Source organism: Bemisia tabaci, chromosome 7, assembly GCF_918797505.1.
Source record: "Bemisia tabaci chromosome 7, PGI_BMITA_v3".
NCBI lineage: Eukaryota > Metazoa > Arthropoda > Insecta > Hemiptera > Aleyrodidae > Bemisia > Bemisia tabaci.
In genome coordinates this window covers 47408277-47423455 of record NC_092799.1, presented here as the reverse complement: position 1 = coordinate 47423455, position 15179 = coordinate 47408277, and the positions used below count along the sequence as shown (strand labels likewise).

General features: G+C 37.4%; 1 protein-coding gene across 1 annotated transcript in view; it reads right to left on the bottom strand.

Annotated features, from left to right (window-relative positions):
* The window catches only part of LOC109041194 (PDZ_signaling and DUF4749 domain-containing protein Zasp66), a 29041-nt gene that overhangs the window by 2816 nt on the left and 11046 nt on the right, over positions 1-15179 (bottom strand). Inside the window, exons 2-7 of the mRNA XM_072302650.1 lie at positions 12917-13069; positions 5367-5414; positions 4971-5071; positions 2226-2373; positions 1185-1217; positions 295-336 (exon numbers count right to left, since the gene is read on the bottom strand). Of these exons, the coding sequence (XP_072158751.1) occupies positions 295-336; positions 1185-1217; positions 2226-2373; positions 4971-5071; positions 5367-5414; positions 12917-13069 (525 nt within the window). The remainder of the gene's footprint in view (positions 1-294; positions 337-1184; positions 1218-2225; positions 2374-4970; positions 5072-5366; positions 5415-12916; positions 13070-15179) is intronic.

Here is a 15179-nt window from a genome sequence, read left to right as displayed (position 1 = left end):
CTTGACGGATGGCAATGCGGTGGACGTTGCATAAAGATTATTCGAAATTGCAGGTTCTGAGAATTTATTTGCTTGTGAACTGTACTCACATCACGTATTCAGACGTATTTTCGCAATTGAAACCAGTTTTGTTCATTATACTAGAAAAAAAACTTCATCTTGATCCTCGACATTGGAAAAGTGCGTTAAATTTATGAACGCTTCCCCTCAATATTCTAGAAAATAATATTTGTAGACAGGAATAGCAATTATAAAAAGGGGGAAAATTAAAGTAAACGAAAATAGTTAACTTACATTTGGGTGAGGAGCTGTTGGGTGAGGTTGAGGGGATGCTCTCTGAAATTGAAAAGAGGAAAATTATTGGCTAGATAAATTACAAAACGACCCTCTAGGGTTTAGATAGACTATGTAATTTAGTGATCGAGGACTTAATATTGAATAAAATAGTATATTAAAAAAAATTTTATTTGAGGATGATAGAAGACATCTTGGTTCACACCAGCCTTGACTATGAGAAAAAATCCGGCTACTACAACAGATGGACAATTTAGCGCTTTTTTATCGTAAAAGCACCGATGATTTAGTGGTTCTTAGAGAGGAAAAGCCCCGCAACACTTTCAAGAATGATAAAAATCGAACAAAATTTTATGCAATGCTTCGCCATGTAAGAATGTCATATCGATGGTGAAACTACCAAACCACGTATCTCGGTTTGCGACGTCGCAGACTTCCTGTCATACTTTATTTTTTAAATAAAAAACTACGTAATGTCCAGTCTTGAGAATTTCTATAATTTTTCCTCTTCGTGCGAAGAAAATTCTGTGAAAATTTCAAGGAATGATATTGATTTGGTCTATTTCAAAAAAATAAAATGTGAGCGTAGATTTTTAAACACCGCAAACGAGATACGTGGTTTGGTAATTTCACCGTCGATATATGTTCTTATGTGGTTAAGAACTTAGCACTGCGAGCTTTAAACGCATTAAGCTGAAAGTTATTTTGAGTGTAGGTAGATAGCATAGTCATCATATTTTTTATAGACTTTCGATTGGGATTTCTGAATGGTAGGAGGTAGGTATGTGTACGAGTTTTACTTTCACATTTTATTCCGGGAAAATTAAAAATACCGCAAGAGAATCTTTTTTCATAGATTTTAACTCTAGTTTAAAATTTAATTTACTTACGTTTGGATCAGGTGCGGTGGGTGCTGTCAATCTCTGTGAAATAGAAAAAAATACATTTTCATGCTTTAGTGAGGCAAAATGGCAGACCATTTAACATATATACACCTAATATTTACAACATCAAATGACTTTGGCCCTTAGATGCCCAAGCCGGGTCAAATTGACCCGCGGTTTGCTAAAAACATGCGACCTGCAGGTTGTATGGGACCGCTACATACGAGCTTTAGATTTACAAATACATCATAAAAAATATTAGGACATCAAATCGGAAAAAAGTGAAAAAATCGAGTGTCAACATAGCCGTGAGAGACCTATTCGGGCCACCTTGTTTAACTTCTTTGCCGAATCTAAGTGACCTCATTAACAGCATAGAGCGAGCGGAGTGTTGCGAAATCACGCCTCGCGCCATCGCGCCTTCAATTTTGCAGATGCAACACGGACACCCATCAAGCACGAATAGTTGTATCTCGGCGCCGTCACCGACAGGCGTTGAGCCGTCGCTCATTCATGAAATTAGAGCGAGGTTGATAACTTTTTTTTTTCTTCGTGATCATTCTGGAAAGGCAATGTGCTTTGTTTCATATTTTCTAAAATAAATTTAATTCACTCCTTTTTCATGATCAGCGCCCAATCTTATTTTATCTAAATCTAGGCCTGTTAATGTAATATTATAACCAGGATTTAACCTGTTCTTAAAACAACTACAACTATCTCACTCACAATCAATAAGTTTATATTACTTGTGGAAATTCTCTTATGATTCGCCGTACCTATCCGACTCTCAGAGCATCTAACTGGATTATATTTTGCAATAAGGAACTACTATCTCTGGCTCTCCCATAAAAGCACATATCTGCGCAGGGAAACCAATGGCATGTATGTTCTTTCTAAAAAGGGCCAAAAATAGTGGTTCCTTATTGCAAAATGTGATCCAACTGTTATTTTATTCAAGTGTGAGAATACATGATATCTTTCTGAGGCTAGGGGACAATTTAAGTCAAATGAGCCAAGATTCAAGAAAAACAAAAAAGCAATTATTACCTTCGACTGCACTGGTGAAAAAACTCGAGTCTGTACAGGTGGCTGGACTGGAGGTTGTGCTGGCTCATGGAATTTTTCGTGTTCACTTTCTTGGAGGGCTTTGTAGGTTTCAGATTTGGCAGGATTGTAGACATAAGTTTTCTTGTACCTGTAGAAAAAATAGTAGGATTGGAAGGAAGAAGAAGGGAGAGTAAGGAAAGGGTTGTTATGAGAGGGCAAAAAAGTGATTTAATTAAATTTTCGAGGAAAAAATGTTAAAAGTATTCGGGTGACAAAAAATAAATAAAAAAAATAGTAATTGTATAGAGAAGGAATTTACAAGAAAATGAGAGGGAGAAATTGTAAGAGTTTTGAGAACAGAGTGGATTAGAAATGCATTTGAAGAGGGTAATGCATTCCCATTTAATAGAAAGTAGAATAGGGGTTAGATGATTTAAAGATTGGAACACGCCTTAATGAAAAAGATTAGTCCCGAAAAAACAACATAGTATAAAAAATTAAGAGTGGAAAGGATCGATCACCATTTTTGACGAGAGGTTGCACAAGTAATTCGTCATTACACAGTTACGTGCCAGTTATCATAATACGTTCCATTAGGATATTAATTATTTTATTACGGAAACATAATCATGCATTACGACAAATAGAACAGTCCAAGTGATCAATTATTAGTCAAGAGGTAAAGGATGAGAAGAAATTATTTGTTTTGAGGGTATGATTGGGGTAGGAATGGAATTTTTTGTTTGAGGAAAGACAAATCAATAAAAATACTAATATTAGAAATGCAGAAATAGTTCAAAACTACACTAAAAGAGTAAGTTTGTGCGTACACTTAAGTGAGATGATTACGTCTTGTTTCTAACTCTTCACTGTATTTTGCTTTGACTTATTGATTGTAATGCAAAAGCAACAGTGCGAGATGAGTTGAATGATGAGTATTACAAAAAAAAAAAAAAAAAAAAAAAAAAAAAAAAAAAAAAGACGCATTTTTATCAAAGCACCTGGTGCCATGTGAGGCACATGTTTTATTCGTAGGTATGCACCATTTTATTTTCCATCTCTTTTACATCCAACAATTTAATAACTTAACGATGCGGAATAAGTGAGTTTTGTGCAGAATATGTTTCTAGGTGATACAAAAAAAAATTGGAGTTGCCATAGCTGGCATTAATAAGAGCCCTGGGAATTTTTCGATTGAAATTCTGGTTTTTGCTGTATTCTAATACATTTGTGGGGAAATATTGGAAGGGGTTACCTATATTTACAGCTCTTCTCTTTCCTTGCTCACACACATTCTGTTTTTTAAGGAATCAAAGAAAAATTGAAATTCAGTTTCATAACGTTATTTACTTGACTGACTGAGAAATTGTAGTAGAAATACATTCAGCTATAGCTAAAAATTATTTCTCTCAATTTAAAACAAAAAGGATGAAAGAATACGTAGAAAAGAGGAAACTTTCATTTGAAACAAATAACGCCACAATATATGGTCAGTCATGCCGGCACAATCATGCAAAGAACCGATCATCCATAAACCATTTTAGAACGATTAAGACTACAGGAAAAAAGCAAAAGATACTTGTTTCAAAGCTAATCGCAATATTATTTATAGTGAGAAGAAAATTGCAGGAATAATAGATAAGAGGCAAAATTACAAACATGCTAAAATTAAGTAAATTAATAAAATGGTTGAAGAAGTGACAATTCAGCGACTTTCAAAGAGTATCAGGGGTTTTGAGTAAACTTGTAGACAGCTTGAGCTGTTAAATCAGATACAAGGGTCTGATTTTTCTCTGAGGTGTGTCCAAATGAGTTCATGAATTTCACACATCGTAAGTCAAGAAATCCAAAGACTTATGGGTTAGAAAAGAACTGCACCCACAATCGGAAACGGTCGGTAAATATTGAGGATTTGAGGCCGGGGAACAGGAGGCAAATATTTTACGGGTGTCTGTTTTGTTAAGGGATGAAAACCAATAAACCAGGGGTGAATAGATGAAGAAAAAACTAAAGAGTCGTGTGGAGAGGCAAAGATGCACCAAGAATAAAACAAGGTAAAATACTTCGGACCAAAAAAATCACATCCCCGCAAAATTCTGAAAATCAAACCCCAAATCAAAACATTCCCAAGCTACTCAGTAGCAGCTACGGAGGCTTATGATTTACGATATCTTTTTACTTGCCTTGTTTTAGAACCTGGGTAACTAATTTGAGGACTAGAGGCTCTCTTCACTCCTAATACATAAAACCATAAAATAATTAATACTCCAATCTAGAAGAAAGTATTTCCATGCTACGGAGAAAAATGGGGATACTAGAGTAGTTAAACTACTGTTGAATAAATCCTTGCCTCTTGTAAAATTAGGTCAAAATTGGCGAATTAAAGAAAACGGTTAAAGGTAATTAACTTGTGTCAGCTTAAGCATAGTATAACATGTGAGTTTATTAGGAAGAAGGGGGAAAAAGAAAAAAAAAAGCTCTAAATGCATTGGCACTCGTCTCATTAGAATTGGGCACGACTTTAAGTCTCGGGAGTGTTTTCAGGAATAAAAGTTGAAACACATTTCGCATTTAAAGGGGGCACGGAACATTAGTTTTTTCATGAAAACCAACCTAAGGAAGACTGAATTTACCTGCTACAGACAAAGAGTAAAAGTTCCTAAAACAAAGTTTATAGGAGGAAAAGCTTCATATAATACAATAAAGAGAGGCAACTAAAATAAAATATTTGTAAGAAATACTTACGGTGTAGGCCCGAAACCTTGACCGGTCTGGCTTTGAATAGAATCAGCTATGTTCTTTTCTGAGTATAATCCAATAGGAGTGTTGTATTGCTTGTTGACGATCTGGAAAGTAAAACAAATCTTGTTTTAAAAAAGCATGCTTAGAAAAAAAAGCATTAATCATAGGTCTTTTCTTCCTTGAGATAGAACTCTAAGAAATGGTTTTTGCGTTGGCGAGAAAAGAAAGAGAAAAATTGGATACAATTAAAAAAAGATTGGGGAAAATAAGTTTGTAAGTGGTTGAATAACTCATTTTCCAAGCGAACTTCCAAAAAAGGATTTTTTTCAAAATTAACGCTCAAATTTTTAGCAGAAAACCGTGTCGTAGGTGACAAGATTTTTTAAAATTGAAACTTACGTTTTTTCCGTCATCGTGTCCTACTCTGTGGATGATAGTGTCAGCAACCTGGAACACGTAAAAAATATTATAGTCTGAGACAGCAAAACAAAGAGGAGAAAATCTACCCATAAATGCACAAGAAATGCAAAAAATATAACTGTATCATAATTGGATTCATGATGAGTGGAGGTAATTTTGTCGTTCGTTCGAGGAACTACGTCACACGCTGACAGCCATTTTGCGGTACACTTAGAGCTGCGAAACCGAATAGACGCATCTATCTCAAAATTTCGATGCCTGAAGTGCGAAACGACGTATCTCAATTGCGATGTATCAGAGTTTACGATCCTTTTTTATTTTTTCGCAGTAAAACAAAGCAACTCGGTGGCTTGAAATTTACCCCGAATATTCTGCTAACAAAAAAGAATAATCATGGAAGTTTTCAAGAGTATACAGTTACTAGTTTCCCAGAAAAAATGAAGTATGACAGGAAGTCTGTAACGTCACAAACGCAAATACGTGGTTTCGCACATTGATCATCGATATATCTTCTACCATAGTAAAATTTTTGAAGTGTGAAGCTCAAAAGTGCGCGAATTTCTTGCGCAGATTGCAAGTGAGGTTGAGCAGGGCCGAATTAAGGGGGTGGCCACATGGCGGCAAATCTAGGGGTCGGCAAATTTTGCAATTTATTTAAATGTAGGTATAAAAAAAATCGGTTTTAGAAAAAAAAAATTACAAACGAGAAAAGGCTACAAAATCTCTCTTTTCCTGAGAGTATAGTAATTTCTAATTTTGTCGCCTTTCAGTGATACAAGAGACAGCACCTTTAATTAGTCGAGTAAAGAGAGAAACCAAACACACAATTTGGCCTGGAACGGCGCGACTTAGGAGGAATGATGACGAGGACTTGAGATGAAAAGGAGGAGCCCTCGGCGCGGCAATCGGCATGTAACACATTTTAGCACCTACAAGACTGCACGAATACTTCACGCATTGCATCAAACACAGTGCGGTTATTGTGGTCAGCGTGAAACGGATAGCGCCTACAAGAATGCTTGAATACTTCACGCATTGCACCAAACACAGTGCGGTCATCGTGAAACGCATAGCGCCTACAAGACTGTGTGAATACTTCACGCATTGCGCGTAAAATACGGTGCGGTCGGCGCGGCGCGGCGGCGGAAGTTAAAATCATTAAACCATTTTGTGTTTGTTCTTTCATAATTTTTTCGTTCATATCTTATGGATGGAAGGCCTTGTCCATTAGAGATAGGTTTACGAGACTTGACTTTCACGCAAAGTTCCGCGACCTTTTGCTAGTAGTGTTGACAGGGCTTTCCCAAAAATGTGTTCAACACGAATAAACGCGTCTTATCACCCCTCCCCCGCTGGCACGTTCACTTGATGGTTTTTATTGATGTTTCAAAACGAATGAGAAGGGGGCGGCAAAATACAGGCGGCCCATGGGCGGCGAGTAGGAAAATCCGGCCCTGAGGTTGAGAGTGGATTCCAATTCTTCGCGATGCGTTCATCGTAATTTTTTTGGTCATTTTCCGTGAAAATGACTGAAATTTTCGCTCGGCAAAGGTAGGCAACAGAATTATTACATAACGAGCAAAACGTTATCTAATGATGAACCGAAGCACACCAACCGAGGAATGATGGGACTTCATGTTAAAGGAGACACAAATTGGCATACATTTATCAAATGACCCGTGGCGTATTTCAAACGGAGCTAGTCTATCTCCGAGCCAAAATTCCCCCAATGAGCAAAATTTACACCGATACGAGCATGCCATGAAAACACACCCGTTCATCGGAAAACACAGACACACCGTCTTTACAGTCAACACTTCCGTTCGTGGAGATTCTGCCAAGAAAGGTGCTTGGCGCGGGAAGCTCTGAAAGTGACGGTAACTTTTTTGGGCGATCTGACAATTTTCGGACGAGAACGTGTGATGAGCTCATAGCTTTGTTTGGACTCGATTTCTTGCGAAAAGAGAGGAATGACTGGACAAAGAGGTTGTTCCATCTACCATTGAAACTGGGCCCAGAATGAAATCTCCTCATCTTTTCAGGTATCAAAGGGCATGGTCAGGGACACCCAAAAATGGTTGAATTTTTTCCAAAGTCCCCCCTGGGGAGGGGGGGCGGGGGGTTATACGAAAAACGGTTTTTTGGCTATAACTTTTGAACGGTTTGAGATATCGATTTGAACTTTTTTTTAAATGAAAGGTCGTTTAAAGAGGTTTCTTTTGGTATATTATGTTTAATAGCTAGGTCAATTTTTGACCAATTTATGGCCTGTCAAAAATTTTCCATGAGTCCAAAAATCAGATTTCTGTAGTTTAGAGCAGCGACGATCGCATGCAGATGAACAAAAAATTGTTCAACTTATAGCCCTCTCTCTGACGGTTAAAATGAGCCCAAGATCATCTTGGGGAAACGATTTGTCTCCGAGTTATGCTTCTTCAAAGTTGGCGCGGCGGGGTCGCTTCCCGCGGGCAGCGCTCCGGAGTACGATAGTTCACTCCCACCCCCCCTCCCGTCATGCCACGCGACGCAAACCGAGGGAGACTACCTTTAATGATCATTTGAACAGATAAATGCACACAATATACGCTATTATGTTGTACAAGTATTATTAAAATTATATTGAAAACGCTCTATAAAATGAGAAGCAATATACCTGGATCCGGCAAATTGTTTGACGACTATCGCATAGTGTCCGCGATACATAATTTATATTTTTAACGCCTGCAAAGTGATGGTGACGACGCAAAAATTTGCCATTCAAATGCTCCAAAAATTAAATGAGCCGAATATTGTGCAACAAATTGTTGAGGACGAGAAATGGCTCCGAAAAAAAGTAGTTTTTGAAAACCTGACGACAGATCATTTTAAACAATTAGAACAGTGGAGGAGCGAAGATCTTGACACCCTCTCGGGCAGTTATCAAATTGGACTTGCAGCAAGTTATATTGCAGACCATTTTGCTAATGGAAAATATTGCTTTCAAGTGACGAAGGATAACTTTTTGCCAGATTTTCAAAAATATGATATTTCCGTAAATTCGCCTCTTTTTCTTCGATCGCGGATCCTATCGAGGCATAAATCAAAAAAAGAATATCATATATTTATATTAATCGACACCAGTAAAAAATCCAGCGAGGCCATTAAAGCAAGTTACTGCACATGTAAGAACGGTGCGCGTACCATCAATCCTTGTGCTCACGTCGTAACTATACTGTGGTATTTGTTTTACGGGCGCTATCACAAAAAACCAGCGCCTTCAGCCTTTTTGAACGAGTGCTTCCCTCTCAGAAAAGTCGATTTTGGCTTTTCAGACGACGAAGATGAGGATGAAAATGCGGATCACACTGCCGATGATCCTATGGATTGCGTGTGATGATAATTCGGTGAGATTCCACTCTTCTATTTATTATATTAATATAATTTTAATAATACTTGTACAACATTAATAGCGTATATTGTGTGCATTTATCTGTTCAAATGATCATTAAAGGTAGTCTCCCTCGGTTTGCGTCGCGTGGCATGACGGGAGGGGGGGGTGGGAGTGAACTATCGTACTCCGGAGCGCTGCCCCGCGGAAGCGGACCCCGCCGCGCCAACTTTGAAGAAGCATAACTCGGAGACAAATCGTTTCCCCAAGATGATCTTGGGCTCATTTTAACCGTCAGAGAGAGGGCTATAAGTTGAACAATGTTTTGTTCATCTGCATGCGATCGTCGCTGCTCTAAACTACAGAAATCTGATTTTTGGACTCATGGAAAAATTTTTGACAGGCCATAAATTGGTCAAAAATTGACTAGCTATTAAACATAATATACCAAAAGAAACCTCTTTAAACGACCTTTCATTTAAAAAAAAGTTCAAATCGATATCTCAACCGTTCAAAAGTTATAGCCAAAAAACCGTTTTTCGTATAACCCCCCGCCCCCCCTCCCCAGGGGGGACTTTGGAAAAAATTTCAACCATTTTTGGGTGTCCCTGACCATGCCTTTGATACCTGAAAAGATGAGGAGATTTCATTTGGGCCCAGTTTCAATGGTAGATGGAACAACCTCTTTATTTGTACGCATCTTTCGCCCCGTGCTAAGAGAAAAACATTGCTATTTTTCTTTATTCGTTTATTGTGTTCACAACTCATACACTTATAAATATTTGTGTTATTGTGTTACTTTTTGATAATATGAGAAGTTGTAAACACAAACCCACACAAATTTTGTGATTTTGGGACGGTTCACGGTGAATTTATACCGCAGAAAACGATGGAAAGACTGAGAAAATACATTCATCCGATTGCGACGTCAGTATTCACCACGCGTTTTTTTTTATTAAATTTCTTCAAGAAAACTAGCCGTCATTTTCGCTTGAAATTGTCAACCAAAGAATAGGGTTATATTATGTTTTACTTCCCGTATTAACCAAACTTTTTTGTTGAAAATTCTCTCTGCGTAATGCCTTCGTGTTTTTTCTAATCACAAAAACTGTGTTCAGTATTTTACAATATTTTTAACGTGACAAATTACTGCGGGCATACAATCTATAAAATATGCTTTGCCACAGTATAAATATCACTGGAGAAGAAAAAAAAAAAAAAAAAAAAAAAAAAAAAAACACATTGAAACTAGAGTCCGGACTCTGAAAAACATCGATAAGGAAAAATCCTCTTGATTCAATCAGATTTAAGCTTAAATCAAGAACCCAGCCTCTTCATTTGAGCGGATTTCCTTAAGACTGAAGCTTACATCTGATTGAATCAAGAGTATTTTTTCTTGGCAATGTTTTCAAGAGTGTGGACTCTAGATCCAATGTGTTTTTTTTCCAGTGTATGCAGAAAAACACATGGTAGATGGATTTTTGATGGAGTTAGGCAGAAAAACCTCAACATGAAAACTCTACGTTGTTCTGTCCGTACCGATTGAAAAACCCCGATTTTGGATTAAAAATATTGAGTTCCAAGTTTTCAATTCAGACGCTTTTAATAGCCGCAAAAACATTGGGTAGAAATTTCAAATCATGATGCGCATTATATGTCATTCAGCTTTCCGATTGAAATATTTCTGAAGAAGGCAACAGCCCCAGCAGTGTTACTCTCGAATGCGCGATGAATTTTTTTTCCAACATTATAATGCACGCAAAGGCTCAATACTAGAATTTTGGGGTGTTTTCGCAGAACATTACGAAAAATTGACTCCGTTAAGCTGAGGTATGGTTATCTCATTTCATACATATTTCCGCATCCTACCATATGATACCTAGACGTATATTTGGACTACATTTTGCAATTTGGAACTATAAATTCTAGCCCGGTTTAAAAACAACATATGTGCCATTAGTTTCCCTATGCACGTAAGCGTTTTTCAAGAGGAGCCAGAATTTATAGCTCCAAATTGCAAAATGCAGTCCATTTATGCTAAAAATAACCATGTGCATTGGGTTTGCGGGCAGCAATGCAAAATAGTTCCTTCGAGCATAAATACGTCCCTCTGGTTCATTTAGTCAGTCAAAAGACTGTAATCTATTCACAGTTTCTTGCATTGTATCAACGCGAGATGTAAGTATAACAGCAGGAAATAGACACCTTTTTTGACATGCTTGAGTCAACATAGTTTCAAAGACGATAAGAAAGATATTGCCTACAAAATCCGTCTTTGAGCCTGGAGTACTGACTGACGAGAGAGCTTATACCTTACTGTAATGCCGCATTAAAGACTTACTGTCATTGATGGGAGCTAATCTTACACATGTCCCTTAATCCAAAATAAGACAATGAGGATTAAGGCTCACGGAGTCAATGAAGAGTGATTCAATTGGACGTATTTCTATCAAACGGAACTACGTGCATTAAGACATGAGCCCTGAGACCCATAAGAATATGTGCATAACACGGCTCACGTCATGACGCACATAGTTCCGTATGACAGAAATGTGTCCAATTCACATCCAAATTACATTCTCTAGGCACTGCCTAATGTGAAGTACTTTATACTTTACTGCCGTGCTAAGGCAGAACGCCGTAGGAGCATCCTAGAGTTGCCAAATTTCCTTCGATAAAATGTTCATTTTTGAGGAAAGTTATGTATATTTCCTCTTGAAATGTTCAGGAACTTTAGGTGAAATTGCAAACAACATTATCTGAAAAATTGGAAGAAAAATATTCACAAGTTTACCAGGTATTCCTGTTTTATAAATAGACATTTGGCAACGTCTGAAGGTTCATACGGCGTTTTCCCTTAGCACGGCAGTCTATGTCTGGTTGTGAAATGATGGTTTTAAGTTACGTCACTTTCTCAGAGGGTTTAGAATCATCACCAAAAAAAAGTGAAGTTGATTTAACATTTTGGATGAAAAAAAAAGTAAGCGAGAACTTGCAAAATGCTGAATTAATCGATACAGCAGTTACTTTAGCAATGTCAAGATGTAAACTAACTGCTGTTGCGGGTAATGGACCACTAGACAAGGTACAAATTTCAGCATTCTGATACATGTTTCTCAACCAAAATTTCCGTTGAACACGATACGCACAACGAAAATTACCGAAATCAACTCCTTCCGAAGATATTCAATAATTCTCGATGCGTGAATTCAAACCACCCGCTCATGGAAACTCAATGCTCTACGTGATTCACAACGCGCGCTAAACGTTATCATGACAGTCTCTGCGATATAAAATTCTGGCAACCTTTAATCTTGACACTTTGGCTCAGCTATTGCAAATTGCTAATAGTTTGAACAACACATGGTGGGAAATGAACATTGCTCGATTGAGAAGCTTGCTGAAACCGTTGTAGTGCGCGATTTGACTCACGTAGAGCTTTGAGTTTCTTGTCAGCGGGCAGTTCAAATTCCTCATAACCATTGTGAATAAAAACGTTAATATCTTCGTTAGGAGTTGGTTTCAGTCATTTTCGTTCTGTGAATCGTGTTCTACGTGAAATTCTGGTTAAGAAACATGTATTGGATTGCTTAAATTTGTACCTTGTCTAGTGGTCCATCAGCATTTCGTGAGTTTTTGCACACTTTTTTTTACATCCAGAATGTTGAATCAACTTCACAGTTTTTTCGGTGAATGTACGTGAGGAGAGAATGGAGGAGCCGAGAGAATTCTCAATTTTTCACTCCTGTTTTTAAGGTATTTGTGTTTTAGTGCTTGATTCTTGTAAATTAGCCAAAAAATAAGATCTGTCCAAACGGCAACTCTTTACATTCGTTATTAACATAAGGATTTCGCGCAATGAAAAATTCGGTCTGCAACGTAATCCACCGCGGCAGTGACAACCTTGGTTCCTTACGCCTTGCTTTCATCCGAGTATCATGTTGAGTGGTCAAGCAAATGAGCGGCTCACCGATTGACGATATCTCGGTTGATATTGAACGTACGAGTAGAAAGTTGCTGTTTGGACAGATCTTATTACTTTTAGTTGATCTACAATAATCAAGCGTCAAAACACGATTCTGAGACCAGCGCGACTGGTCAATTAATAAACAATCAGAGAAAGAAGGCTGAAACTCTTTTTTTTTTTTAAAAGAAAACTTACTCGTTGCTTCATTAAAACTTCTTGTGAGGGGTCGTAATGTCCGGGGGCAGCTCGCATGGCCGGATTCGGGTGGTGGCGTAAGTATGACTCTGTGTAGGGTTTGTCCTTCTTGACTTTGGCGCCGGGCAATACCAATGGAGATGTGCGGTACGGCTGAAACATAGAAACGAAAATTTCAATTAGAAACTATGAATATAGTTGCTGGCATGTACGTTGTACTACACAGCTTCGTACTTATTTGTGATGTCCCACGGGAAAAAGAACCATTAAGTAAGGTTAGTGAGGAGAGAGATAGAAGAATAGATTTAATGATATTTAAGTGATGTACCTACTGATAAATCAGCACTTAAATATATGTGAACATAAGTTAAGGAAGCCTGACAAAAGGGTTATTATGATAATATAATAATTTATATTATTTCAATGTTACTCCTGAGATGTGTAAACTGAAATTGAACTTATCGACTCATATTTCAATTACAGACTGTTTGATTCTGTGTCTAGGAGACTCAAACTACTAACATTTCAATAAAGGCAAAATCATGTCAAACCAGATTGGAATCGTGATTTTTTAAGAAGCAATCAGTTGGAAAACAAAGTTATAATAAAAAACTGCTCCAAGATTTTTTTTGTGATGTCAAAGAAAAAATTTCAAATTGCGATAAAGCGTCACTATCCGGCAAAACAAATTAAGCCACTCGCAACATGTTTTTCAAAAAAACTAAACGGTAAGTATTATTTTGAACTTTCAAATTCTAAATTTTCAACCAAACTTGACGGGGATAGCATCCCAAAAAAATTAGTCTCCTGCTACTAAGGTTTTATTTTCCTGAAGACGGTCAAATTTCAATACAAAACGATCAACGAGGCTGGTTTACAAAAAAAAAAAAAAATACTTTGTATTGGGAAACATTGCTTCTTCACAATCTCACATAATAATAATCAATATAAAGAAGAATAAGAGGGAAACGAAATGACAAAGAATTGCGTTATGTTTTACTCACACACTATGGAAGGCGTCGAATAGATAACTATTTTAACTCGAGGGTCGTGAAATTGCCTATTTGACTCTTTGAAGGCGAACTTCAGAGACGATTCTAAAGTGCTGCGCAGCAATGCGGATATATCATTATAACCGTGCTAATGGCCCCGAGCAACATTTTTCAAAGATTGACACGAGCGACATGTTACAAAAAAAAGTGAGGCACGCCTTCGAAAGACTCTGGTGCCCAACCCACAGGTCACTGCGCACCTGCATAACTATTAATGTACAAATTGCCGCTTTGTTTCGTTCATATAGGAACGAGTCCAAAAGCAGAGGATTGATACAATCGAGTTACAAGATGAAAATGGTCATGACTGATGAAATTGGCATTGAAATGTTCAGAGATTTTTTGGACGATCTAAAAATTAAAGATAACTAGGGGCCTTCCCAGGCATGTGCCTCTCATATATGCTTCGCGGCTTCAAATGACCGCTTTGCAGTGATGGAAAACTTAATTCGAAACTTTTTAACACAACGGGCTCATCTAGAGTTAAGCACCTGCCAATCGTCAGAACTAAAAAATTGAAGTTCCGTAGAGCTCAGAGTATTGAAAAAGGAAATTAATTTAAAATCGTCGAGCACATTGGGAAAAATACACATTGGATCTAGAGTCCAGACTCTTGAAAACATTGACAAGAAAAAATACTCTTGATTCAATCGGATTTTTGCTTGAATCAAAACGAAATCCGCTTGGATTAAGAGGTTTGGTTCTTGATTTAAGCTAGAGTCTGATTGAATCAAGAGTACTTTTTCTTGTCGATGTTTTTAAGAGACTGGACTCTAGATCCAATGTGTTTTTTTCCAGTGCAGGGCATAAAAACGAAAAAAATAAAAAAACAAAAAAACTGCAAAATTTTCTACCTATGATAGATTTTTTACGTTCCTAAATTCCTGCGAAATTTAGGAATTTTCTTCGCAAAGCTTTCTTAAAACTTTCCAAATTTTGAGCGTCTTTAAAATCAAAATTCTTGAAAACATTGAATTTTACAGATAAAAAACCTTGAGTTGACGAAAAAAATCCCTCGTGATTTTATTTTTTGATCATTATCATTAGACCCTGAGGTTTGGACCTACCTTACTGTCTAAAAATATAGTTACTTGACTAATTATCGTAAGCTCCACGAGCTATGCTGCGGCGAAAAATATCACATGTAAACGAAAGGGTTGAGCTCAAAGCGAAGGCGGAGCAAGGAAGAGACGAGAGAGAAAAAATAGAAC